Raw genomic sequence first — 24418 nt, 5'->3', positions numbered from 1 at the left:
CTACTTCTCTCAATTCGGCGTGGCTGAAGGCAATCGAAAAGATCTACAAAATAACACGAAAACTGAATCGTTTTGCTGCCATTCCGCAAGATTTGAACCGGCTTTTCTAGATTTGTCTGTAGAACTGCAGCAAGTTTAAGGTGGCTCCGCTTTCGGTGTTCGTTCCATCCCAGCCAGCTAAGCTGATTTAATGGTCATAATTTCACTCAAAATAGTAGCTTCTCAGACGAATAAAGTTTAGAGTGCGTCACTACATGTATGAAGTAGTATTTTCATTTTGTCTCTACATCATACATCAAGGCGTGACATCTGATACCCTTTGGTGGACAGCGTCAGGTGCGTTCAACTTGTACCGAACATAGAGTTAATACTACAACCGAAGTCGCAGCACTATCTCGTTTTAGGACCGTTTGTTACGTCCGGCACCGCGGCTTGGCCAATTCACCTCGTCGCCAGCGGCGCTGCATGTCTTCCGCAAAAACCGAGCGCCGATGTTCGTCGCGAATTTTCTAGATACTCTCCCCTAGTAACGGGACCAAGCGTGTGTGCACACGCCGCGAGCTAAACCTGCGTGACTGCGCCAGCAGCGTGGGCTGGTTCACCTCAAAGCCAAATTTGCCTCTTCTGCATCGCCGCGTGTTCCGAGAACACTGAGAGAAGATGGCCAAATGGGGCGAAGGTGACCCACGTTGGATTGTCGAAGAGCGGCCCGATGCGACCAATGTGAACAACTGGCATTGGTGAGCTGCTTGCTTCTGTAGCGATCACTTCAGCTTAATTTTGAAGTAACACTGTGCTCTAGTTTCTCTGTACGAAACCGATGCAGACGTTGTTTCCGACGGCGTCAGCTCAGTAGGCGAGCGCGGTGAATCGCGCGGTATGAATGGGCAGGTAATGAATTACCTGTTTGTACCCTTCTAGGACGGAGAAAAATGCTTCCTACTGGTCTAAGGACAAGCTTACCGAGCTTCTCACCAACCTGGAAGTGAGCGATTCGAGAGGTGAGTTCTTTCTTCACATCCATGCACAGAGTGCGTTTGTTGGTTTAGTAGGAACTCGTGGTGCGCCTTCTCTTCGCGACATTCGCACCCCTCGTTTACGTAATGTTGTACTAATTACTTCGATATCTGACTGATTGGTAGTGCTCTTTCAGGTGTTAATTCCAGCCTTTCCTTTAAGAGTGTATTGTGACAAGCCGACCAACGAATCCGCCGCAATCTGGGGCTATGGTTGCGCTAACGGTGAACAATCGAGTTTTACGTGATTTATTTTATTCCGCTCTGACTCGAAGAGTTCGCATTTTAGCGCAGCGTTTGGGTTAGTCGGTCGTGTGGCAGCAGTTGACGTTCCTCTAGAACACTGCTTCGGCTGTGTTAAGCTGTCAGTAAAGTACGATTTTGCGTAGTAATTTACATCGAAATGAGTCCGTGACTAGAAGACTGTCAACTCGATGGAGAAAGATGTTTACTCGATGGAGAGATGGAAACAACCATCGGAGGCAAAGAATGGGAGATGTTATCACACAACAGGAACGGTTGGAGGAACACGACAGGTTTTCGCTTTCCTTCATGGGTTTTCGTCCTGCAGTGGATGCGAGCAGCGTGATGATGATGATGATGCTGAGCCCGGTTGAGGTGTGCACCGTTCCACTACTTTCAACTGCCTGCCAACTGTCTACACAGTGGTTTGTTCATCCTAAATGCAGTTTGGATTGTAGAAAACTGAATGAAGGACCTGAGCGCTGGAACTCTGAGGCTTTGGTCACTCTTGAGGCAAAGTTTGTTTTTCTCTCTAGCAAGTTTAGGAATTTGGGAGCCCTGTCACGCGTGTGTCAAAGTTTGGTGTAGTGAAAAGTAACGGGCATTTCCCCCCCCCTCGCTTCTTGGCTTTCAGGGACCTGCAAGGTGGTGGAGATGCCAAGGTGTGAGGGGGAGGCCGTCGCCAACAACCGCAAGGCAAAGTTGATATTCTTTTACGAGTGGGTCATCGAACTCAAGTGGGAGGGCGAGACGGACGACAGCGACGAGAAGATTGAGGGCAAAGTGGAGATACCCAACCTGAGTGAAGAGCACGACCCCAAGGATGTCGACGTGAGTGGCCTCGTTTTGTGAAATGTACCTATTGGGATCAGTGCAACATGCAGTGGCAGGCGTTTGTAACTTTCTACAAGTTCTGTGTATTGTCCAAGACTGCGGGAAACAAGCACCCATTATGTGCGGTTCACTTCCCTGCCTTGTAGGCTCGTTTCAGCGTGACGTAGTGCCAGTAATGTTTCCAACATGACACCAACTCTTAAAGGCTGGGTGGGTAGATTGCTTCTTGACATCGAAAACCTGACATTGTCATCTCTAAGGATGGACAATGCTAATCAGGGTTGTTGGCTATACCAAGCGTGGTAGTATGTGGAATGTCAAAATAGGATCAGCTAGGGTGCATTGACCATTGCATATGAAACTGGCAATTGGTCCATTGCATTTGTCATCGCAAACTAACTGGGGGATGTAAAAACGCAAATCAAATGATGTGCACAGGTTGTGGTGGTTGGACCCCCCTTTAAACAGATGCTTGTCCTCCAGATGTAAGCTGAATTTGGTAATGCAAGTCAAAATTTGTTGGTAATCAAGTGTGTGATGTTCTTTAGGAATTGTAGCCTTCTCTCCTTCTCTCTCCCTCTCCTTATGTGTGAGAGAGAGAGAATGATGTAGGCGAATAGGCTGGACACATGAAGAAAGGCAATTGACTTGCTAAAGCACCGACCGTGGTCTAGTTTTAATCAGAGTACACCAAGTCTACCGAGACCAGACCCCAGCCAAAACTTAAATAAATCACTTTCACGCGTGTATTTGAACCTCTTCGTAAATTCTTAAACCACATTGACTAACGTATTCTTGATCGTGTAAATAGGGATTGAGTAAAAGTTCTTTTTGCAGGTGACGGTAACGGTTTCTTCAAAAGGAGATAAAGCTGAGTCTCTAAAGGAATTAATGAGGACAAAAGGGACCCAGCTCATCAGGGAAAAGCTGGAAACATACATCGCATCCCTTAAAAAAGGTATGTTCTCCACCCTCCCATTAGAGCTGCATTTTCAGTGTTTTTTTTAAAACATATTTCAGTACTTGAAGATTTTTTTTTTAATTCTCCACATGCTTTCTTAAAAACTTTCTGAAGTGTCAAAAAAAGATATCTGAAGACCAGTGTAAGGACATAAAATCATTTATGGCGAGACAGTTTTTAGCAGGTCAGTTTTAAGATGTGGTTATTAACGTTAGTCACAACTCCTAATGAATGCTTGTAAACATCAACTTCATGGCCGCTCTAACATGCTGGTTGTTGACAACTAAATGGAATGAAAATTCTCTGTAAAAAGTTCTAAGGAACTAGGGAAGGTATCAGGCATGACATTGAAGGGGAAATTGCTAAACTTGTGTAAATAAAACCAAATCGGAGATTTTCTTCTGTGCAACTTAGTCTTTTGTTTTTGTTGTGGTAAATTCTGTTTGGTAAAGCTTTTATGGGCAGATATCTGTTGGATTTACTCCGGTTCGTCTTTTAAAACGTGTAACCTTTACTTTCACTGGTCTCCCATTTTGCTAAGCATTGTAGGTGTAATTGCTTCCAGCTCAAAAAATCAGTTGTTAATGCCACAGCTATCAGGTCATATATCTCTTACCATTTCAGCCAACGAGGTGTGTATTTCTTTAAATTTAAACTGTTTAGACCTTCATATTTTGGCTGCATTTACTAAAAAGAGGGCATGCAGACAAAATACATGTTTGTTTTATTCGAAAGATTTGGTGTTTTATAGCGCTCCTAGTGATTGTCTGGCACCAAACGATGCTTTATTCACTGAGAAAGAAATCAATTTAAGTTAACATTTTGAATCTCCCACCAAATGGCATTTCGCAACGTCTGCCATGAAGTCACAAGAACGGGTCTTCAAGCGAACTTCAAGTGCACTGTTCAGTCTGCAGCGGACTGCGGAGCCTTGTTTACCTTCAGTCCTCCTAGATGGCGCCATCATACTGCTCCTCGCCGCTACTTGGTTTTGAGTGTATTACGGTTGGAAGTAATCCTTTAGTGAAACATACGCTATGCTTGACAAATAAGGTCTTGTAAGACAATGTCGCTTACGCCGATTTGCCAGTGTCGTCCAAGACAACCCCAAAGGGCCACACTGCTGTGCAGCTATAGCAGGCATAGCTGGTACTTCTATGTTTACATGTACTTTTGTAACTTCCTTTGGTTACCTTACAATGTCGCTTACGCCGATTTGCCAGTGTCGTCCAAGACAACCCCAAAGGGCCGCACTGCTGTGCAGCTATAGCAGGCATAGCTGGTACTTCTATGTTTACATGTACTTTTGTAACTTCCTTTGGTTACCTTACCACTCTTACTGCTATAAAATTAATATGCGTTGCATTTAAGCGAAAATAGCTCGTTCGGCAAGCGTATAAGCCCTGCCTAACTTGCGTTTGCTTTTGCAGACCTCTTAGCCAATCACCCAGCTGTGCATACTACGTCATATATTCTAGTGCTGGAGATGAGCTAGTGAGTTTTGTTATTATGTAGTTTATTTGAGCGAAGTTTGCGTTAGGAGGGGTGTCATTATGATGCTAATGAGGCAATCTTTCGGATGAAGCAAACTTGTGTTTTGTCTTCATGGGGGCCCCTTTGAAGGACCGTGTATTCGGAGGTCTTACTTTTCCTTCTCTCCCATTTACCTGCTGCAGAGTTTTCACAAGGAATGATTCTGCCGACGAAGAGCGATTCCATCAATCAGGTCAAGTCTACGGGCAAGTCTGCAATCAACTATAAACAAACAGTACGTGGCTATTTTTCGGAACACTTTTCTGTTTTCTTCTTTTTTTTTTTCAAGAAATTCAGGCGTTGCTTTTTTCTATGCATTCAGCAAGGTTATTGTTCTGACGGCAGTCTTTTGTTTGCGTTTAACAAGAAGACTGCTATGGTTTGCAATATTTGAGACCTACTGCCTCTTTCTGTAGAAATTTTTAAATCCTAGAGAGCCGAGTATAGTAGTAGTACAGCGAGTAGTGAATATTGGAAAGGGAATGCATACCCTGGATTGCAATATGTACCTCTGACAAAATGTTCAGTCAGACTTGCTTGTAACCGCTGTACTATGAATGAGTGCTTATTGCAAATGAACTTTCTGTTGCCATCATGGTATTCATTAGTGAAAAAAAAAAAAGTTCTCGCATACAATCTGTGGTTGGAATGACAAAATTCTGGATTAGTTGCCTAGAAATGTCAGCATGGCCACATAGTCCCGCTCAGTGAGGTACAAACTTCTGCGATCTTCCTGCGATATTCATTCATCCAACTTATTGCATGAAAGAGAGAGAGAGAGAGAGAAAACGTTTATTTGAGCTTTCTAAAGTGGGAATGGTTCCCTAGTCCGGGAATCCATCAAGTGAGCAGAGAGCCTTCGCTCTGGATGCCAGGAGCTGCTGGACGTCCAGACGGTCGCTGGTCACCAGGTTCTCCCACAGCTCAGGGGCGGGAAGAGGGGATCGGAGAGGTGGAAGTTTGGGATTGCACACACACTGTATTATAACATGAGCTAGAGTTCCGGGTTGTGAACAAAACTGGCATACAGCAGAGTATTGAGTTGGAAATATACGATGCAGGCGAACTGGGTGAGGGAAGGTATTGGTTTGTAGTCTGCGGAGCAGCGATTCTTCTTCCTTGGATAGTGCAGGGTGAGGAGGAGGGAAGTGTTGTCTGTCGGACCGGTAATATTGAGTGATGTCCTGATACGTTACGAGCGGGATTAACGATGTGGTTTCCTCGGAAGCCTGGAGAGAAAGGGCGCAGGCTTGCTGATGAGCAAAGTTGTTGCCCGTCAGGGAGGAATGGCCAGGAGTCCAGATGATATTAACTTTCCGGCTGGGTTGGTGTGGTAAAAGTAGCTTTAAAGTAGAAGGGGCCACTCTCCCGGCTAAGAAGCTTCGGCAGGCAGCTTGGGAATCCGTAATAATGATTGGGTACTTCGTGTGTATGAGGGCTAAGGCTATAGCTAGCTCCTCGGCAACCCAGGTTGATGATGTCTTGATTGATGCACAGGTAATGAGGGCGCCCTTTGTGGTGACTGCGGCTACTTTGTGTTGACCATTAGGGTAGGTACTAGCATCCGTATAGGCGACATCTGTTCTTGAACAGTATGTGACAATGCAAGGGAAAAGATGTTCTTCAAGTGTCGACCTGTTACTTTTGGGTTAATTGCGAAAGGAAGTGGCCTTCTCCCTTTAGTCTGTAGGAAGTGCTCACCCCTCCTCCTTATACGTCGTCGTTATTTTTATGGATCAGGGTTATCAAAGATTAACACTTAGATAAACACCTTGCTTATCCATTTGCCATGCCTTGTGCCCAATTGTAGGGTCTGATGTTCGTAAGTATTGTAAAGGCTTCAGCCAAGTAGTTTATACTGCATACCAGCACTAAAAGCCACTGCCAGGCACGTTGATGACTTATTTCCTGTGCATCCACAGCCGATGAATGGGTCGTCGGGCGACAAGGCAGCCAATGTCAAAGTGGAGACCACCAGCATCACGCACCAGGAGAGCTTCAAGTGCACGGCTGAGGAGCTTTACCGTGCGCTCACTGTTCAGGAGGTGGGTGGAATATTTCACGATGGTGTATGCGTGCTTTAATTTGCCAAACAAAGGCGGGGGAATCCTTGCGGTTGCCGCCGGAATGATTGGAGTTCAAGTAATTGGTGAAATATTTGGCGTCACCTGCTATCATGCCATGATTTGATGCGCAACAAAAGCACTCGGACGAAGAACAGAGTAGACGAGACGCGCGCTATCTCGTCTACTCTATTCTTCGTCCGTGTGTTTTTTTGCGCTTCAGATCGTGGCATCTATTCACCAACTAGCCCAGCAAAAAGTTATTCTCACCTGCTATCACATTACATGCATTGTTTTTGTTGCTATATTTGTTTATATTGTGCCCGCTTTTTGTTGTTTTTACTGGAGTCGCTACTGGTGGTAGCATCACTGCATTTCTGTGACGGGCTGTGAAGTCTCTGTGGGATGCTGCACATCATTTTTGTGTTGTCTGCTGTCCGTTCCTAAAATGCACTGTAAAGGATTCTTTGCTGTGCGCATAGTAATGCTGAGGGAAAGCCAACTTCTTGAAAGGGGTTCCGGATTGTATCAAATGCCTGATGCTTGCACTGCTATTATTGGTCAGCGGCTTGGAGTGCCAGTGTCTGTCGGGCAGCACAATTATGATCCACTTAATCCTGAGCCAACTGTGACGTTGGGATACACTAAAAATAAGTTGCTTGCCCTTCCTTGCCTTGACACACCACTTGGTGACACGGGGAGGCAACTTGGCAGGTGAAATGAGCGGCTGACCTAGTGAATCTCATATGTGCGACACTCTTTCTGTGTGAATCAGGACAAGGCTCTGCATAAATCTTCTCCTTCTTCCCTTGAGATATGATAAGCTTGAATTTATTACACATCACCTTTGGCAAATGTTTCAAATGGAGAGTTAAAAAAAAACATTTTGTGCTAGTTTTTTTTTTTTTTTGACAGCAGTTGTTGAGCTTTGCGAGCTGGGAAAAAAGCTGTACGTACAAGCCAGCTCCAAAAATTGACTGGAATGTGTGCTGCTGGCTGTGAGGTGTTGAGACTACGGTTGCCCGTAATTGCGAGCTGTGTAGTGGGGCTACTAGCCTCGGCGAAATGGTGCTGCTATTTTAAACCATCGCTTGGGTGAATGAAAGCACATCGCATGAGGCATTTTGAGGACACTTCTAAATGATCTACTGAGCGAGTTATGTTACGGTGACACATTTTCCCGATGTGTTTTTTCGACGTGCACAGATGGTGCAAGCGTTCAGTCGTGGGCCCTGCGTGCTGGAGGTGCAGAAAGGCGGCCGCTTCGAGCTGTTTGGAGGAAACGTCAGTGGGACTTTCTTGGAGCTGGTGAGTTGTGTGGTTGTGTCCGTGTCACTCTAGAAAGCCAGTTTATTGGAGCTACCTCACACCGATGCTACAGTTTTGCGTAGATTCCTAGCTACATGTACCGTATTTTCGCGCCTATAACCCGCCCCCGCATATAATCCGCACCCCCACATTCAGCCCGCCGGAAAAAAAAAAATCCTTGCGTATCGCCCGCACATTTGATCCAGGAAATGCTGCACCAAAGCTAGTGCTCAGGCAACACATCACAGACTATGTAGACAAAGCGTATACTTAGCAAGTAGAATACACTGACTGCAAGGTGAAAGTCAATTCACTCAGTGTCACTGCTCTCGCTAGAGCTATCACGTGAGCCGCATTCCCCAGTGTTGTACACAGGGTCATCTTCACGGCGCAACGCGCATTGCCGTCAAGCTGCACAGAAGGAAGAACCCCGCGTATTATCCGTATTATCCGTAACCCTACTTTGCCACCGAAATTTTCGCATTTTTGGTGCGGGTTATACGCGCGAAAATACGGTAGGTAGTAGGCATGATTCTTCAGTGGGCAGACTGCGTGCTCGAAAATGGGCCAAGGCCGTACTAAATGAGCCTGAGTGGAAAAGTGTTGGCCTTGTTCCAGCACACACTTTGTCCCTGATAACAGGCGTTAAAAAAAAAAAAGAAAAAAAAAAGAAATTGGTGCAGCTTGCATTAGTGGTGCAAGGCTGGAGGAACAGCATAGCTGGCGACCCCTCTCCCATCGTCGGAGGCCTGGCTGTTGCACCTGACATGGATTTCCAAGCCTGCCGCTGAAAGTTCTCCATGCCTGGCAGGCCCAGATCGTTTCGTCCGCAGCCTTTCATATTTCTCTCAAAGTGGACCGTGTTAGCTAACTCGATGGCTATAGTGCGACACTTTCTGTGCTCCCGGCACAAGCGCACAGAAACTGGTGATAAGAAGAGCGTGCGAGAGATCACGCCACAAATGCTCGGCAGAGTGTTCTCAAAGATCGGCCCTTGGTACGGTAGTGTGGCCCTTGCTTTCTGGCAACCCATTGGCTCACTCGATTGCTGAAACATGGCGACGGTCCATCCTCCTGCAAACCCTCACCAACTGGCGCTGTTGTTTTTGTTGCTTCCTGCCAGGTTCCCGACAAGCGGATCTGCATGCAGTGGCGGTTTGGCAGCTGGCCCAAGGCGCACTTCTCCGAGGTCACCATCGACATCGAGCAGAAGGCCGACTGCACCGAGCTGACGCTCACCCAGGAAGGGGTGCCCCAGGGCGAAGCGGACCGCACCCGCGACGGCTGGCAGCGCCACTACTGGGACAGCCTCAAGCGCACCTTCGGGTTCGGTGTCTCCCTCTACTGAGGGAGGGGGAGAGGACACCACGTTCATTTGGCTGTAGGAACACAGCTGTGCCCTCTCCACGTGTGCAAGGAAAAAGAAACAAACTCTGAGCTTTGTGCAGATTCCTCGACGTATTGTGTTTTCGTGCTTCTTTTGTGTGTGAAACGTGGATTGGGAGCTACGAGGAAGTTGTTGGACATTGGTGGACTCACGTCGACGGTGTGCGCACTTTTACAGCTTTTTTTTTCTGCCCCCCCCCCCGCCATCTGCCATTTGAGGGCATCACGCCACCTTTTTTTATAAGCTGTGTGCACTGACCAGCTGCATGTGGATTTTTGTTTCACTGCTGCTTATTTCCCAGTTTTGTTAAGAAGAGCTGAAAAATAATTGCAAGAAGCTTGTTTGGCATAGTTTAGGATTTAGGTTCAAGCTGCTTGCTTGTAACTCGGTGGGGCTGTTTTTGTGCCTGGATTCGCCACTGATATTGAGTTTTCGCACACTAAGCAAAGCTTTGAGCATTGGTTTAGGTACAAAATGCCCCTGTGATTTAGTTTCATCATTTTTGGGCGTTGAATGCATTGTGACAGCTTTTGCAGGCAATCGTACACCGGAAGTGCTAATATAAGTACTAAGCTTTTCATTCTAGGCCGTTATTCCTGAATGTTAAGTCTCCTTGTCAACTCTTTTTCATTTGTTGGGAGACTGCCGAGCTCGTGTGATAACGTCCCGAGCTTTCCTGTGTCCAAGCGCCGCTGGAACTGTGTAAATAAAGGGTCTACGCCAACTGCGCTCCTGTTTTTCCCATTTTCCCGTAATTTGTTTATGCCATATGTACACTTGGGATAATAGCGGGGTCAACAAAGGCAAGCAGTAGCACTGATAATTAGCAGTAAGCATTGCCAGTGGTTGCACTCATAACTGCACTTTTGCAATGTGGCCCCTAGGATGCCCAGTTGTCATCTTTCTCCAGCTTGGTTTAAGGGGGCTCACTGGCCTTAAACCAAAAATGTTTATTTTCATAGTTGTGATGATAAAAATGGGAAGACATTTGTGTAAGTGACTGTATCCAAATTTATTCGGATTTTTAATTTGATTTTTTGGCAGCTTTTGTAAAAAAACTGATAGAGTGATGCAGCTGAACAAGGTGCCAGTGGACTGTGCACAAATCAAGGAGTGCAATAAGACTAACAGTACTGTTCTGTATGGTCTGGAGCAGAAGTTACGGCCGTTTGAAGTTTGGGCTTGGAAGGTGGGAACCAGAAAAACCGGTATTGCCTTCCAAGCCCAAACTTCAAACGGTTGTAACTTCTGCTACAGACCAGACAGAATAGTAATGTTAGTCTTGTTGCACTCCTTGATTTGTGCACAGTTCACTGGCACCTTGTTCAGCTGCATCACTCTATCAGTTTTTTTTACAAAAGCTGCCAAAAAATCAAATTATAAATCCAAATAAATTTGAATGCAGTCACTTTTCACAAAAACAAATTTTATAACTACAACCAGAATGAAAAATTACAATATATCTTCCCATTTTCATCATCATAACTGTAAAAATGAATTGTTTGATCAAAGACCCATGTGCCCCCTTAATAAACTATTTCCGTACTCGAAACCGCGCTGTCCATGTTAAAAACCCTCACTGCGTCTGCTGTGTCTTTCTCCAGCTTGGTTTAACTATTTCAATTTCGAAACCACGCTATCCATTTTAAAAACCCTCATTGCATCTGCTGTGTTGCAGAAGTGCACTTCTTGTTTTGTATACAGTTGAACCTCATTATAAGAGACATGGATGTAAGAGACAAATGGGCGTAAAAGACACTATTCACCCACATGGTCGGCTGCCCTATCTTTCCCATTAAATTGACCTCTTTTATAACAGACATCGGATGTAGAAGACAGCTGGTTATAAGGGACTGGTCATCCTTGAACTTTAATCAATAATCTCGCTTGTAACTTCAGATGCAGTCCCATTAGTCGCTAATTGCAGTTGCTTCCATTCTGGAAACACAGGTGGACGACAGACGCCTGCAGTCGCTATTTATTATAACTTCAGCAAACACACAGTGGTTCAGTCAGCTATGAAATGACGATGAGAAGCCCTGCCAATGGAAATGCAACTTACAGAAGTGGTTGAAGCTCACTGCCATCCATTGGAGCGTGACCGCACATGCGGGCTCTCCCACTCGCGTAGCTCCCAATCAAGAAGCATCGCAGATGTTGAGTCCTGCAAGCGTAATGAATAGCCCGAGCACACAGTGGAAGAAGCTGTGTGCTCTGGCTATTCATCAGGCTTGTGAACTCAACATCTACGATTCATCTTCCACAAACAGTGAAAGGAAAGAAAGCTTGTAGAATCGGTTGTAAAAAACAGTGTAAATACAGTCGTGAAGCAAACAAAGATTCAGAACTGTTTCATAAATTCTGGGGGCCAAACATAAATTAGAATGAATCTTTTGCGACAAGCTGTAGCGTTCTTTTGAGCTTATTTTAGTCATAAGGTTCCCCAAAATGAACTAGGGTCTGATTAGTAAGTAAAAACATGGTTCCCTGCTTATAAGAGACATCTTGTGTAAGAGACAGAAACTGCTCCCCAGTAGGTGTCTCATAAAGGGGTTCAACTGTATTTTCTTAGCTGAGAAGTGACTTTCAATACTGCTGCGGAAAGCTGAACTTAGCTGTGACAGGTCAAGATGGCCGTGTTTGCTGAATATGACACAAGTTGCTAAGTGTCGTAAATCACGAGATTTCGTTGCACCTTCAATGAATTCCTACGATGCTACCAGAAGCAGTGGGTCTTTGGATGATGTTGCATTCCTGGAATTCAGTTCTAAGAGGGGTTATCAAAGGCACTGGCCTTGATCTTTGCTTGCGAAGCCGGTTTGATTTTATTTCCTTGTGCCGCATGTGTTAGTCAGGGAACATTGCAAATCCCCGATCGGCCAAGCCAACACCAGTGTCATTACATGCTACTCGCGGGCGCGCAAAGCACACACATCTCGCATCCTTGCCAGATTACTCAAGTGTCCGTTGAGTACAGCCTCTTGATACCACAGGCCTTAAGTAATCGCTGCTAACTACTACCGTCATCGTAATTACAAACAGGGTGCTTCGGTGGCATCCTACAAAGTTGCAACCGCGAACTAATGCCAAAGAGGCACTCGGGTCACTACGAAGCTTGGTGAGGCTTCCACATTGAGCCACACTTGGCCCATCTCCACTTTGTTTCCCAACAAGACGTTGATAAATTACACTCCTACGGCCTCACCGCACTCTCTTTCCTGAAACATCGTTGTCTTCAAATTTGAGGCACAGCCCTCCACCATTTGATATCAATAGAAGTTTTCCTCCTCCTCCTCCTCCTCCACCCTGGCAGACCACCTGACCTTCATCGGTGGATATGGGGACCCCACCGCCGCTCCCTCCTTGCATTTCTTCGTGAAACGGGAGTTAACATCTACTTGTAACATAATATTTATGCCAATGGTCTTACTATCGCAATAAAAAAAGAGAAAGAGAGCCACACCGTCCACTCGGAAAGAAAGCAAGTCCTTTATCTCCTCTGCCGAGTCTCCACACTTCCCCGTACTCCGTTTTTTCTTGCATCAGTTCTTGGCCGCCTCGACCGAGGAGGCGGAGCGGGAGGCGAGGGCGGCCTCGGCGGCCGCGCAGGCCTCGGCCAGGGCGATCCTCTGCTGCAGCTCCTCCTTCTCTAGGCGCATGCGCTCGATCTTGTCCTGGTTCTGGCGCAGCCGGTTCTCCAGGCTCTGCAGCAGCGGCCCGCTCACGGACTCCGCTATGTTGCACAGGGCCTTCACAAACACTGCCGTGATGGGAGGGGGAGAGAGGGGGGAAGAGGAGGCCATCGCACACGTCGCTCTGCGTCTGCACTATGCCGGTGCGTCACAAACTCCTCATTGTCACTAACTGGTAAACCGTAGCACATCCGACCAGTCTCTCCACCATGATTCATGCTCCGCATGTGAGGAGTTCAATGGGGCGTGCGACTTGTTATCACGTTACGCTGTGCTACTACTGCCAATTTCTTTGAGGGGTTCAACCCTGAATCGTGCGACAACTTCAGTGCTGCGGCTATGTGATGCTGGAAAGAAGGCTGTAGCCAGAAATATTTTTCAGAATGGGCTATAGGTTGTATTCACTGATGAGGCACGCATGCGAGTGCACCGTCACTGGTTAGTACGTCAGGCTCAGCGGTATGGCGGTACTTGTCCGTACTAAGCACGACGTGTGTTGGACGTTCCAAACTCTACCGCACCAAACACAAAATAATGCCTCGCCTCCAATGTGAGTGTGATTAATCAGCCCCGTTCCACTGTTGGGAACGGGGTTTACACGGAGCAGACAACGCACGCCGGCATTATTTTTCTGCGGTGGGCGAGCGCAGTTCATGGTGACTGGATTTTGCAGCAGGCTGGAGTGCGCCATTGCTGCATACTTCTATACAACATGCACAAACATGTATGTCCCAAGCACATTACCAACCCCCATCATCATTAGTAGCAGCAGTGCCTTGACACCTGCTGCAAGTCAACAGCCTTCAAAGCACTTCAACCTTCCATCATCCGGATCCATTTTTAGTGCACACATTGGGCTGCATTCCAATTTCTATATACAATGGCTTTGTTGTTGTCTTAGTGGACTGCCCACCATGTTAAGCCCTGTTCCAATCTGAACCAAGCCAGTAGCGTGGACTGCTTCAAGGAAACGGCATCCAAGTTACCAGCCTCTGTCAGGCTTCTAGCCTTTTGCTTTGCCCCCAATCTTTCCATCATCTCGCCCTGTATGTGGAAAGAACATTAAACTTCAACTTCAACAATGCCGGCTGCCTTCCTGTCTTAATCACAACAAAAGAAAAAGGTGATGCCAGTGCCAACTTTTTGCATATTGTCACACCCAGTGATTTCTTCCCACTGCTTAAATGGCAGTGATAACAATTATATTGAGAGGGATATTATACTCAGTGGGACAGTGGGACAGGGATTGTCTGGTAGAAGAGAAAGTGGGCAAATGAATGCTGAACAGCCGTTGCTTTTTCTGGTGTTTTGTGTTCGCCACTGTAAATAATCTGCATTGCCCCGTCGTTACGTAACAAAATAAAAATCAAAGCCCCTTTCTTAATTAAGAGAAAGATGGTTCAATGCAAAACTTTCTCCCGGGCAACCTGCGTCAGAATCAGTCCAAAATCTAAACCGCTTTGACCATGCCGCAATGGCGCAATCAGATAGTCGTCTGCCTCATAATGTGAGAAACCCAGGTTCGACACTGACCACGGGAAGAGTTTTAACGTTTCTTCGCTTCATCCATGGTCATCCTAATCATCAGAGAAAGCTGGCTTTCCTGCAGTGCGTTTTGGAAGTAACGTCATTATTAGTGGGGCACAGAATGCTTCCCTTTAATATTACTATTGTAACAAACTAACTTGTTAATTATTTAAATGTTTTGTATAATTTTCTAGTTGTCAAAATGCTCTTGTTTATTTTTTATATTGCTTAATGTTTACAAGAATAATGTTATTATCTCTACGAAACTTCAGCTTGCATTTGTTAACATGTCTGTGACGAAGTTGTCCTTTGCGGCGGTAACCACTGTGCCATACCAGTTCTTGTTACTTTGGACATGTAATTAGACTGCTTTGTAAGCTGTCTGATATAATGTTTGCAAGTTGGAATGCAGCTAAGGTGAAGTGCAATCTTTTTCTAGCAGCTAGATCAAATCCCAAAGGTTGGACTCAGCAATTCGTGCCGACGCTTACTATGGTTCAGGCTGCTTACGTTGCTTGGAACAGCAGTCGAAGAAAGAGCACTGATAACCAACCAAACGACTTCACGCAGCTTCCCATTCTCACTGCCCACTCTAATCTCGCTGCCTCCACTACTGCTACCACCTCACCCGATCCGTTGTGCATGTGCGTGAGCAGGTCCAGCCCGGGCACCTGCTTGGTGAGGCTGTACATGTCCTGCTCTTCCTGGCACAGGATCTCGGGCAGGCGCACCAGGGCATCCAGGCACGTGTTGCTGATGTGCGTGCTGGGCACTATGTGCAGCGGGATCTCCATCCGCACGTACCTGCGCAACATGCGGGGACGGTGGCAGTGGGGGCCCGCAGGGTGGCACACTAGTGCCAACTCTGTTCGTAGGCGAGCCCCATGGTCTTTACCAATACTGGAAGCAGCCATTTTTTCACAGCGAAGTTGTTTAGCGAATCGTAAATTTTCGTGTCCGCAGTTAAAAATACCAAGGAATTGGCGAGTGTGCGCACGCAAGCGCAGGCCTCGGGGCGACCCCCCGGCAGTTAACAAAGCCAAGAAAATGCCTAGCGCTCGTGTGCGTGTGCCTTGCGATGGTCGCCCAGTGTCCCCTGTGCACGTTTGTCAAGCCAAGCATACCCGCTTAGGGAGATTGGCAAATATTGCGGCGACCGCCCAGCAGTTACAAAAGTCAAGAAAATGTTGATCGCTTGTGTGTGCGTGCCTCGCAGCAACCGCCAACATCCCTGGCAAACGTTTGTCAAGCCAAGCATACCCACTTAATAAGAAAATTGGCCAACATTGCCAAAAAAAAAAGAGAGAGAAAAGAACAGCATTCGTTGTAATCGTTGCAACACTTGCTCGGAACAAGAAAGACTCCAGCGTTCCCAATAATCGTGGCAACACTTGCTCAGAATGGGAAATACACGTCATGGCATATTCCCTTCCAAGGTGATGTCCAATGATCATCACATGCAAAAGAAAAAATGAAAGAAGCTCTCACAATGATGAAGTAAAGGTAACTTCTGCGGCGCGCCGGCTGTCGCTTGCGCATCTGGTAACGAGGGGGTGCGCTGGGTATCGCCCACCGGGTGCCCGGGCGCCTCTCGCTTCTTGTGCCTGCTACAGACCAAGGTCGCCTGCGAAACTGATGAGGCTCTTTTCTCGTTTTTTTGTGTGTTTCATGAGCGGTGCGCCGTCTATCACTCCCGCATCTGGCCTCGCGCTCCCGCGCGCGCAGCGGCTGGTTTCGGTATCGTCCTCCGGACGCTTCCCGCTTTTTGCGCCCGCGAAACTGATGTCTATCTGATTTTGATTCACTTAATAGGTGCTGGCTTGTTACTCTCTCGTTTTTATTTGGAATTTTTCTTGTGTTCCTCATGAATTAACGACATGTACGTAACAACACGAACGATTCTTTTGTCACTTTATGGTCACCCTGAAAATATTACGATAATTTTTTCTCGAAGTAGATTCATCCAAAGAATTTAAATCAGCAATAAAATAATTGACCCTGGGGGGTCGCATATGGTGAAAAAATTCAACCGTCAAAGGGTTAATACAAATGATAGCAATACAAACTTTACGTCATTGTCTTCACTTGAACCATAAATCATGCTGATCAAGGCAGCTTCCTTGCTCAACTGATATATGGGCAGCCAGTGCCCAGTGGGTCCCAGCGTCCATACTAATGAACCAAATTTCTTTCTTACTTCATATTTGTGATGTCGGAAGATCTTTTACATCATAAAAATGTTTTCACAATCCTAAGTAAAAGATTAAAGTTTTGGGCATCAAAGGGTAAAGAGCTGTGCTCTAAAACAAAAGAGAGAGGGAGGTCCTCCTTGTGGCTTACCTCGGAGCTTCCCCATTGGCCGCTTGGCTGACAGACTGGAAGCATGTGACCTGGACTTGGTTCAGCTGCACGTGTATTTAAAAAACGCCTTGAACAGTTGCTCTCACGCCACACCTCATGCTATATAGGCCTGTTCAATTTGTCTAGTTGAGATGTAGACAATTCAGGGCTGTCCATGCTAACGTCATGCTGAAGCTTGCACTACCACACAAAGACTGACCTCATGCTACTAAAAGTGCAGGGCAAGATGCGACCCAGGTCTGCACTTTCCTACATGGCCAGAGAAGGGATATGTCAAAGAGCAGCTCTTCTGACTGCAGCAGAGTATTTCTACCGTATGACAACCCAGTCTGCAGAAGGAAATTTGCGTAGTTGCCATCACCCACCATTCATGTTGTCTTCTGCCATGATCAGGCGCGTTCCTGGGCCCCACAGCGTGGATTAAAACAGGGGGATGAAAAGAAATGCGAACGGAGCACACAGAATCTGAAGAATCTGATGCATGATCTGGCTGCAACGAGCATGTGCACTTCTTTGAGAGTGTGGCCTCAATTTACGGGAAAGGCTTGATCAAAAAGCGACACCGGTCGTTTTTTTTTAGGCGCCTTTTCATGCTGTGTCGCCATGGAAGATTGTTGAAGGGCATCGTGCTAGCTGCAATCAGCCTGCCGCGCGTCGGCTCCCGAATGTAGTAGATAACAGGATGCTCAGTGGCGACAGGGCATAAAATGACCAGCGTCGCTCCTTTCTCAAGCATTTCCCCTAACAGTAGGCCACACTCTCTAATGCCCTAAAAGAACTACGCATGCGCGCAGTTTACTGACAACGCAGCCAGACGGTGCGGCATGCGTCGGAGGCTGTGTGCTCCGCTGTTCGTATTTATTTTAATCCCCCCGTGTACTTCTGAATCGGCGCTGTGCCAAACACTAGAAAATTGCTTCACACGGTTTGAATACGAAACTATCTAAAAACAAAGGCTGCCCCCGACCTATGACCTTCAAATGCGTGGTCAAGTGAAAATATTTATCGCTGTCAGTAGAACGAGCTCTCACCTTCGAAGTTGCGTCTTCGCTGAAGACAGAAAATATGAGTCCGATGAAGCCCTCGTCCATCATTTGATACATGGCTTGAGTCTGGACATCTGCGCCACGTTTGGACAGCGGAGAATCGAGAACAGCCGCACGGCGACACAGTGAAAGAATCGTAAAAGAGGGGCGAGAAATGCTCACCGACATGAGACGGCCACACCGTGATGTGGGGGTGGGAGTGGTACCATCCAAGCACTCGCATAGGCCTTCTCAAATTGATCGCCAGCGTCTAAAGGCAGCAAAAAAAGAAAAGAGCGGGGGTAGGGAGGTATTCACCAACAACGCCAGTACACACCTGCGTTAAGATATAACTCTGTTCTTTACTGGTAATGACGACAAATCAGACGCTCGGGAACGTAAACACACCTCAGCCTGCGTCGACGCGTCTGAGAGTTGCTCGGGTGAGATTTCGACGCGATCCTTGCGTTTGTCGGATCTCCGAAGAAGAATCACAGCCGACACATGAGCCACCTTCGATTCGTCGATCTGAAACGAACGCCGACGGTTTGAACGCCACGTCTCGGGCGTTGACAGACGATCCGAAAGTCGAACGTCTCACCTCCCCGATCAGAAGTCCCATCACTTCTTCCTTTTCCGTGGAAAGTGCATGACTGAGGCAGACCATGTACACGTCAGCCGCTAGGTTAACTCGAACCGTTGCCATTATTTATCACAGCCTACTGCCTTGATGCGAGCAAATTGAGCCGAAGGAAAGCTGTCACGCAGTGGATCACAACAAGCAACGACATATCCCACGCGCGACTATAAAGTAACTTGAATTGTGGCTTGGCTTGACTTGATGTCAAACAAACATAAAAAAAGAGCTTAACCAATGAATTAAAAAATAACGACGCAATTTTTTGTTTTTTTCTTAGAATATTTAAACAAATTTATATTGTAAAAAATTTTGAAGGGTTTCTGGCTTTAACAACGACGTAGGCCAGTATCATCATCAGTAACAAAAAAAAGCGGACGACAAAACTTGCAATCGTGCCGCAACACGACTTCTGCGTTGATGTGAATTTCGCCGTTTTGACGAAATTACAGTGGGGCTTGGTGATCAAAATTAGCAGTAAAAAACTCAACGTAAGTCCCTACACCTTACACATACGTCCAAATTGCTCGTCGATGCTATGAGGCCGCGCTGGGGAATCGGGTGAACTGCATCTGAGTCGGCTCGCGGCGTGGTTTTGGGCAGTTCGATTTAGGCTGGTAGTTTTCTCCAGTGAAGTCTAAATCACTGTCTTTCTCTACTTGTCTCCGCAGCGAAAGGTGGGAAGACATGGTGCTACCGGCATTGTACGCCGCTCTCCGTGTCTACGCGCCGTACGTGACCTTTCCAGTCGCCCTGATCGTCGGCATTATCGGCTACAACTTCGAGAGCATCGTCTCCGACCGATACACGCCAAACAAGAAGGAAAGCATCGACGAAGAGCGCAAGGAGCGCTTCTTGCACGAGCTGGAGACCCAGGAAGACGTCACGCGAGTGGGCGCGCTCAAAGACAAAGCTTTTGTGCCCAAGACTGTGCTCGAGAGGAACGTCTCCCCGTCCCTTAAGACACTAGACACGCGATGAGGTAGGGGGTGCCTGGGTGTACGAAGATTTTTTAGCGATTGCGTGTGACAGCGTTGCTTGTGGTCTGTGCATAGCATGTTGTATGGTGGTCAGTACTTTCAAAAGCGTTATGGTAGAATCGAGTAGATAGAGGGTTAGTAGTAAGGAATCCAGCGGTAAAAGGGAAAAAGATTGTGCGAGTTATCCCTCTGTGATATACTGACAGCTTTACTTTCTTTGAATCCGCAGTGCTAGTTTAGACCGCTATCGCAGTGAGTAATAGGAGTTGCAATACATTGTTTTACCCACATATGAATGCCGGACACATTGGGTTATACAGAGCACCCCATCTTAATGCTTCAAGTCTGGGTCGCTGGTGTAAAAGAGAACATTTGAGACAGATGTGACATATTTGCGAGAAGGTCCTTTCGCATGGAGTGACTTAACCTTTCTAGCCTGTTTTAAAAAACAACGAACAATCAGAGATTATTTTTTTTGTCAGGTTGTTTATTCGATACTTCTCTGGAATAAATTTGTGAATCACGGTAGCACATTCTGCTTGTCATCGACCTCTTGAGCGGCATCGTTTGTCTTGTTGATCTCGTTGGACACTTCGGTGAATAAGGTGTCCCAGGTCCACACAACGTCTGGCTGTAGAGAAACGAATTTTCAGATTGGAGTATTGTGGTGGTATTGTTGTCACGAAAGCAACGTAATATGTCCATGTGAGTAGAGGGAGAGAATGGCAAGACTGGTGTGCACATGTAGCTTATTCTTTCACTGCTGTGACAAAAAAAAAAATGCATGCCTTACTGAATAGTGTGTAAACCCACGAAGCACCCCCACAACTCCAGTGGGGTTGGGTATTTCAGATGAGCAAGAAAAGAAAAAAAGCCTCTGTTTTATGAGTTTAAAGGGACCCTGCAACACTTTCGATAAGTGCTATCACTCTTACCTTCGCGTCTAGAACCACTGCAAAAGCTATGGTAATCGCCAGCACGGAGAGGCCATGCTTGATTTGCTTGTCGCACCGGATACGCCTTCCATTTCTGGTTTGTTTCTGTGGCTTTATTTTTAAAGTTGCTATTGAAAAGCGTTCGTTGCTGCAACTGAAGAAAAACCGGCCAACAGCCGCTGCTACATGGCCGTAACAACGTAATTCGAGTGGTCAAAGAACGTCTAGATCGGTAAAGAGAGAAAAATCTTTTGATCGAATTGCCAAGTTACCTGATGAGCATAGAATAGTAATTTTTGGCTGAGGTGCTTTTCAACCCCCTAATCTAAGGACTGGGTGTGTTTAAAAAAAAAAGTTGAAAAAAGTGTTGCAGGGTCCGTTTAAATCCATAAAGAAAAATGGGGTAATTATTATGGATGGGTGAACGAGGATCGAGGAAAACATTGAGGAGGGTAAGGTATGCCGTTCGAATTCAAAGGTGTGGTCCTGCATCGAAGCGGACCGAATGGATATAAAGATTTGGTTAAAACAAACTTGCACGCATTAAAATCAGCATTATAGCAAGAACGCTGCTGTTACCTCCTTGAGGTACTCCTCTGGAGTCAAGTATTTTGTAAGCAGTCTCAGGTCGCACCCGTCCTGTGTGTACATAAAACAATAATGGGATGATTAGTTTCATCACAAATGGAGGCAAAATTTGTAAAAATGCATGCGACTTGGAAATGGCACGTTGCTAAGTGGAATGACAATGTAGCACTTACAAGTGTTGTAAAGGCTGCCTGCTTCAGCAGCTCGCTGTCTAGTTGCTGGAAAGTGTCCACTTGGTTTACGGAAACACTGCAGTGAAGAGCATTTGGTGAACTCTGGCTGTTTTCTGCTAAATAGACACACTTGAAGAAGTGCCATGTGAATTGTCTCATGTAAACCACCTGTGTTTAGCTACTAGTAGGTAACTGCCACACAGGTCTGTTATCTCATCCCTAAATGGAGGGCTGAGAAGAGAAAGATTAGACTTGAACTACTCAGGATAGAAGTATCATGTCTATGAAAAAAGGCCTTCGTCCTCTGTTGGGCACCAACATGATAATGATGATAAACAATACTAATTCATGAGCACACTTACTCATAATCATGCCTACTGAAACTTGCACTGAGTAGGACTCTGAGCCAGGCTAAACATGTATGATGCTGACTGAATGCCAGCCTATACCAAAAATGTCAGTCTGATGACAAACGAGTATAGAGTAACGAGTTTGGGATCACTCGTGAGTACAGAATAACCTGTGCGTACACATTCACTCCCAAGTATGTACTTGTGAACATGTATGTACTTGTGAGTATAGTATACTTTGCATTATACCCCTGTCACACGGGCACTTTCAATCACGATTGAGTCGATCCGGATCGAGCTCAATCCGGATTGGGCACATGCTACACGGCAGTTTCAATCGCAATCGAGCTCAATCCCGCTCGAACTCAATCCTGGTTTCTCAAGCGCGATCGAACGAAAGCAGCGATACTCTCGTCCCCACTCAGTAAGGCACAAAAGGTGACAACTTCAACTAACGCCACAAATTCTGTCAAATAACTTGACCCAAATTAGCGTGTGGTAACATTTACATAGTTACGTATACGTACGACCGTGCGAGTTACCAGACGCCGGCCGCAAGTTCATTGTTAGCGCTATCTGGTGTACACGAGTGCAACCGGCGCAACTTCTCGATCGCGATTGAAACGTGCCGCGTAGCACTGGCAGTGCATCAAGCACACTTGAAAACTCGGTCGCGATTCAATTCAATCGCGATTGAAAGTGCCCGTGTGACAGGGGTATTATGTAATCGAGACTACATGCATATGCGTGAGCATATACACATTCACTCGTGAAAATGCCCGCCTACAAAGTGAAACAAATGCAAATATAGCTGTTTGGCAGCATTGAATATTGGTATGCCTGTGCCCGGTAAGCATGGTCTTGCCTCGGAGCTTGGGCGATTTGAGTGGTGAGGTCTTCGCGCTCCACTTCTCCCAAGTCTGGTATGGTCGGTATCTCTGGAAAAATGTGGCAGCTCTGTTAGTTTGTTTTCCTTCAACACTCGGGAGGTGCATTGGACGCTTCCCTGACCTGTGTCGGAGTCGTCTCTCTCCAAGACGGTTTCATTCTTTGTCGTCCTTGGGACTTCTCTGGGGCCCATGCAACAGATTTTGATCAGTGTGTGGCAGGTTGTGAGTTTTTAAGCAATAATTGAACTCAGTATTACTGCCTGAGGAGTACCAGATGGCAAATGCGTGATGACACAGCAACGTTTTTTTGTTTTTAAATAAATCTTGCTTTTCACAAACAAGGAGGAAATAAGCTGCATACATTGCAAGCTTGGAATTGTTCAGAGGAATCTTGCTGGACTGGCATCCTCATGCAACATTGCGTGCCTTGACTCGCTTAATAATTATTTTATCTACTGCAATTTTTTATCTGCTGTCTTCGCAGAAGCTGAATAAAACGAGGCAACAAGAATGCATGTATTTTTGATATACAGTATACCTTTGTTATAACTATATTTTTTTATTCGAAAGTCTTGTATGGTTCACACTCCAGTGTTTGGAGAGAAAAGCATGCTCGCTTTTAACGAAATTCTATGTATATTGAAGTCAGTTTCTTGTTCCATTGACTTCTTTGTAAACTATACTGCATGATAACAGATTTTGTAGCCTTGAAATAACAACATGTCACTATCACCTACCCTTCGATTGATAAAATGCACACACAAGGCGAATTCACTCCTCGTTACTAACATTCCGAAACAACAGTGGGAATGAAAGTTAGAACGGGTCTATGCATGCTAGATTAACAACCATGCACGGAAAGATTACGCACAAAGGGACTCACATCGGGGCGGTGCTCTGGGGACGTGCAGAGGGCCGTCTGAAGCTGCAGTGAGTTGGCGAGAACGGGGAAAAATTGTGTCCATGGAATTAGCTCTGTGCCACGTGGTACGTTGTGCCGCTGTGCTTAGGATATCATGCCACGGGTATCTGGTAAGTGCCGAAATGTGACCCGCTTGTTCGCGATATGGACGTGATCCTGAATTTACGATAGGAATGTGAATATGGGTGGAATTACGGGGATTATGTAGTGAGGAAACGCAACAGACCGGAACAGCCCAGACGACGAGTTATCTTCTGCCCACCCGCTGTTTCGGCGCGGCTTGGGGGGCGCTCTGGAACTGTCACCGCCCTGCCAAAAGATAAATAAAAATTAAACCCAGTTCTACCCAGCGTGAAACCGGAGTTGTGGTTTTATTGTGTCGGCATGAACGTCAGCGGGCGCTCGCCCGACAACGGCTGCGTCGTCGGCACGCAATTTCGTCGGTTTGCGCAAAGCAATCGGCAGGTAAACCACTGCGTGACGCAGGACCTTCAGCAGACTTATGACAGGGCTCTGCCAACAACAGAAAACACTAAGCAACCTTTTTTCACAAATGAAAAGGTAGTACGACCGTCGTGTAGCTTATTGACGTACCCCGTTCGACGCGAAGGCGTTGGTGGGCACGTCCGCAGAGCTGTTTCCAAATATGCTTAGTCGACGCGCACGACTAGTGACGGTCTGAAACGGAACGGTTAAGAAAGTAATTCGGTTTCGTGGGCGGATTTTAATTAATGGCTCAGCGAAGGCCAGAGGACCGTACTTTTTTCACGGGGGACTCCAAGTCGTCGAGATCGTCTGCATCCATGGCGAGTTTGTGTACAGCTGCGTTGCTACGCAACGCCACTTTTATAACTTGTTTTTTACTACTTCAAACGATGCACACTGAATAAACAATATTATGCAGCAGTGGCATTATTAAAAAGAACAAATTTACAATTAAACATTCTTCTCCTGTATTTTGTTCACAATTTTTAAACTGCGGTGAGGCTGAAA

General features: G+C 46.3%; 4 protein-coding genes across 5 annotated transcripts; 2 read left to right on the top strand and 2 right to left on the bottom strand.

Annotated features, from left to right (window-relative positions):
• The first annotated feature begins 441 nt into the window (after positions 1-441).
• LOC144150085 (activator of 90 kDa heat shock protein ATPase homolog 1) lies at positions 442-10074 on the top strand. The gene is made up of 8 exons (XM_077681899.1): positions 442-740; positions 922-1001; positions 1894-2090; positions 2931-3051; positions 4731-4822; positions 6510-6632; positions 7857-7958; positions 9082-10074. The coding sequence occupies exons 1-8, from the start codon at positions 661-663 to the stop codon at positions 9304-9306; spliced, it is 1020 nt and encodes a 339-aa protein (XP_077538025.1). The 5' UTR covers positions 442-660; the 3' UTR covers positions 9307-10074.
• A 2741-nt stretch (positions 10075-12815) lies between these two features.
• Positions 12816-18769, bottom strand: LOC144148793 (lys-63-specific deubiquitinase BRCC36-like). Its single transcript, XM_077680300.1, has 7 exons — positions 18552-18769; positions 18359-18478; positions 18134-18221; positions 17957-18045; positions 16905-16969; positions 15193-15368; positions 12816-13105 (listed from the first exon to the last, which is right to left on the bottom strand). The coding sequence occupies exons 1-7, from the start codon at positions 18654-18656 to the stop codon at positions 12888-12890; spliced, it is 861 nt and encodes a 286-aa protein (XP_077536426.1). The 5' UTR covers positions 18657-18769; the 3' UTR covers positions 12816-12887.
• A 159-nt stretch (positions 18770-18928) lies between these two features.
• LOC144149869 (small integral membrane protein 12-A) lies at positions 18929-20095 on the top strand. Its single transcript, XM_077681582.1, has 2 exons — positions 18929-19078; positions 19259-20095. The coding sequence occupies exon 2, from the start codon at positions 19275-19277 to the stop codon at positions 19566-19568; it is 294 nt and encodes a 97-aa protein (XP_077537708.1). The 5' UTR covers positions 18929-19078; positions 19259-19274; the 3' UTR covers positions 19569-20095.
• Positions 20068-24236, bottom strand: Ift43 (intraflagellar transport 43). Of its 2 annotated transcripts, XM_077681580.1 has the most exons (9): positions 24186-24236; positions 24020-24103; positions 23652-23734; positions 23387-23428; positions 22625-22683; positions 22479-22551; positions 21264-21339; positions 21082-21141; positions 20068-20198 (listed from the first exon to the last, which is right to left on the bottom strand). In XM_077681580.1, the coding sequence occupies exons 1-9, from the start codon at positions 24228-24230 to the stop codon at positions 20088-20090; spliced, it is 633 nt and encodes a 210-aa protein (XP_077537706.1). In that variant the 5' UTR covers positions 24231-24236; the 3' UTR covers positions 20068-20087. The 2 variants fall into 2 exon arrangements, with proteins under 2 accessions (XP_077537706.1, XP_077537707.1); XM_077681581.1 differs by lacking the exon at positions 23387-23428.
• Between the last annotated feature and the right edge of the window lie 182 nt (positions 24237-24418).

Source organism: Haemaphysalis longicornis, unplaced genomic scaffold (genome assembly GCF_048455015.1).
Source record: "Haemaphysalis longicornis isolate Haplotype H1 unplaced genomic scaffold, Haemaphysalis longicornis Haplotype H1 scaffold_8, whole genome shotgun sequence".
Taxonomy (NCBI): domain Eukaryota; kingdom Metazoa; phylum Arthropoda; class Arachnida; order Ixodida; family Ixodidae; genus Haemaphysalis; species Haemaphysalis longicornis.
This window is presented reverse-complemented; position numbering and strand designations above follow the sequence as displayed.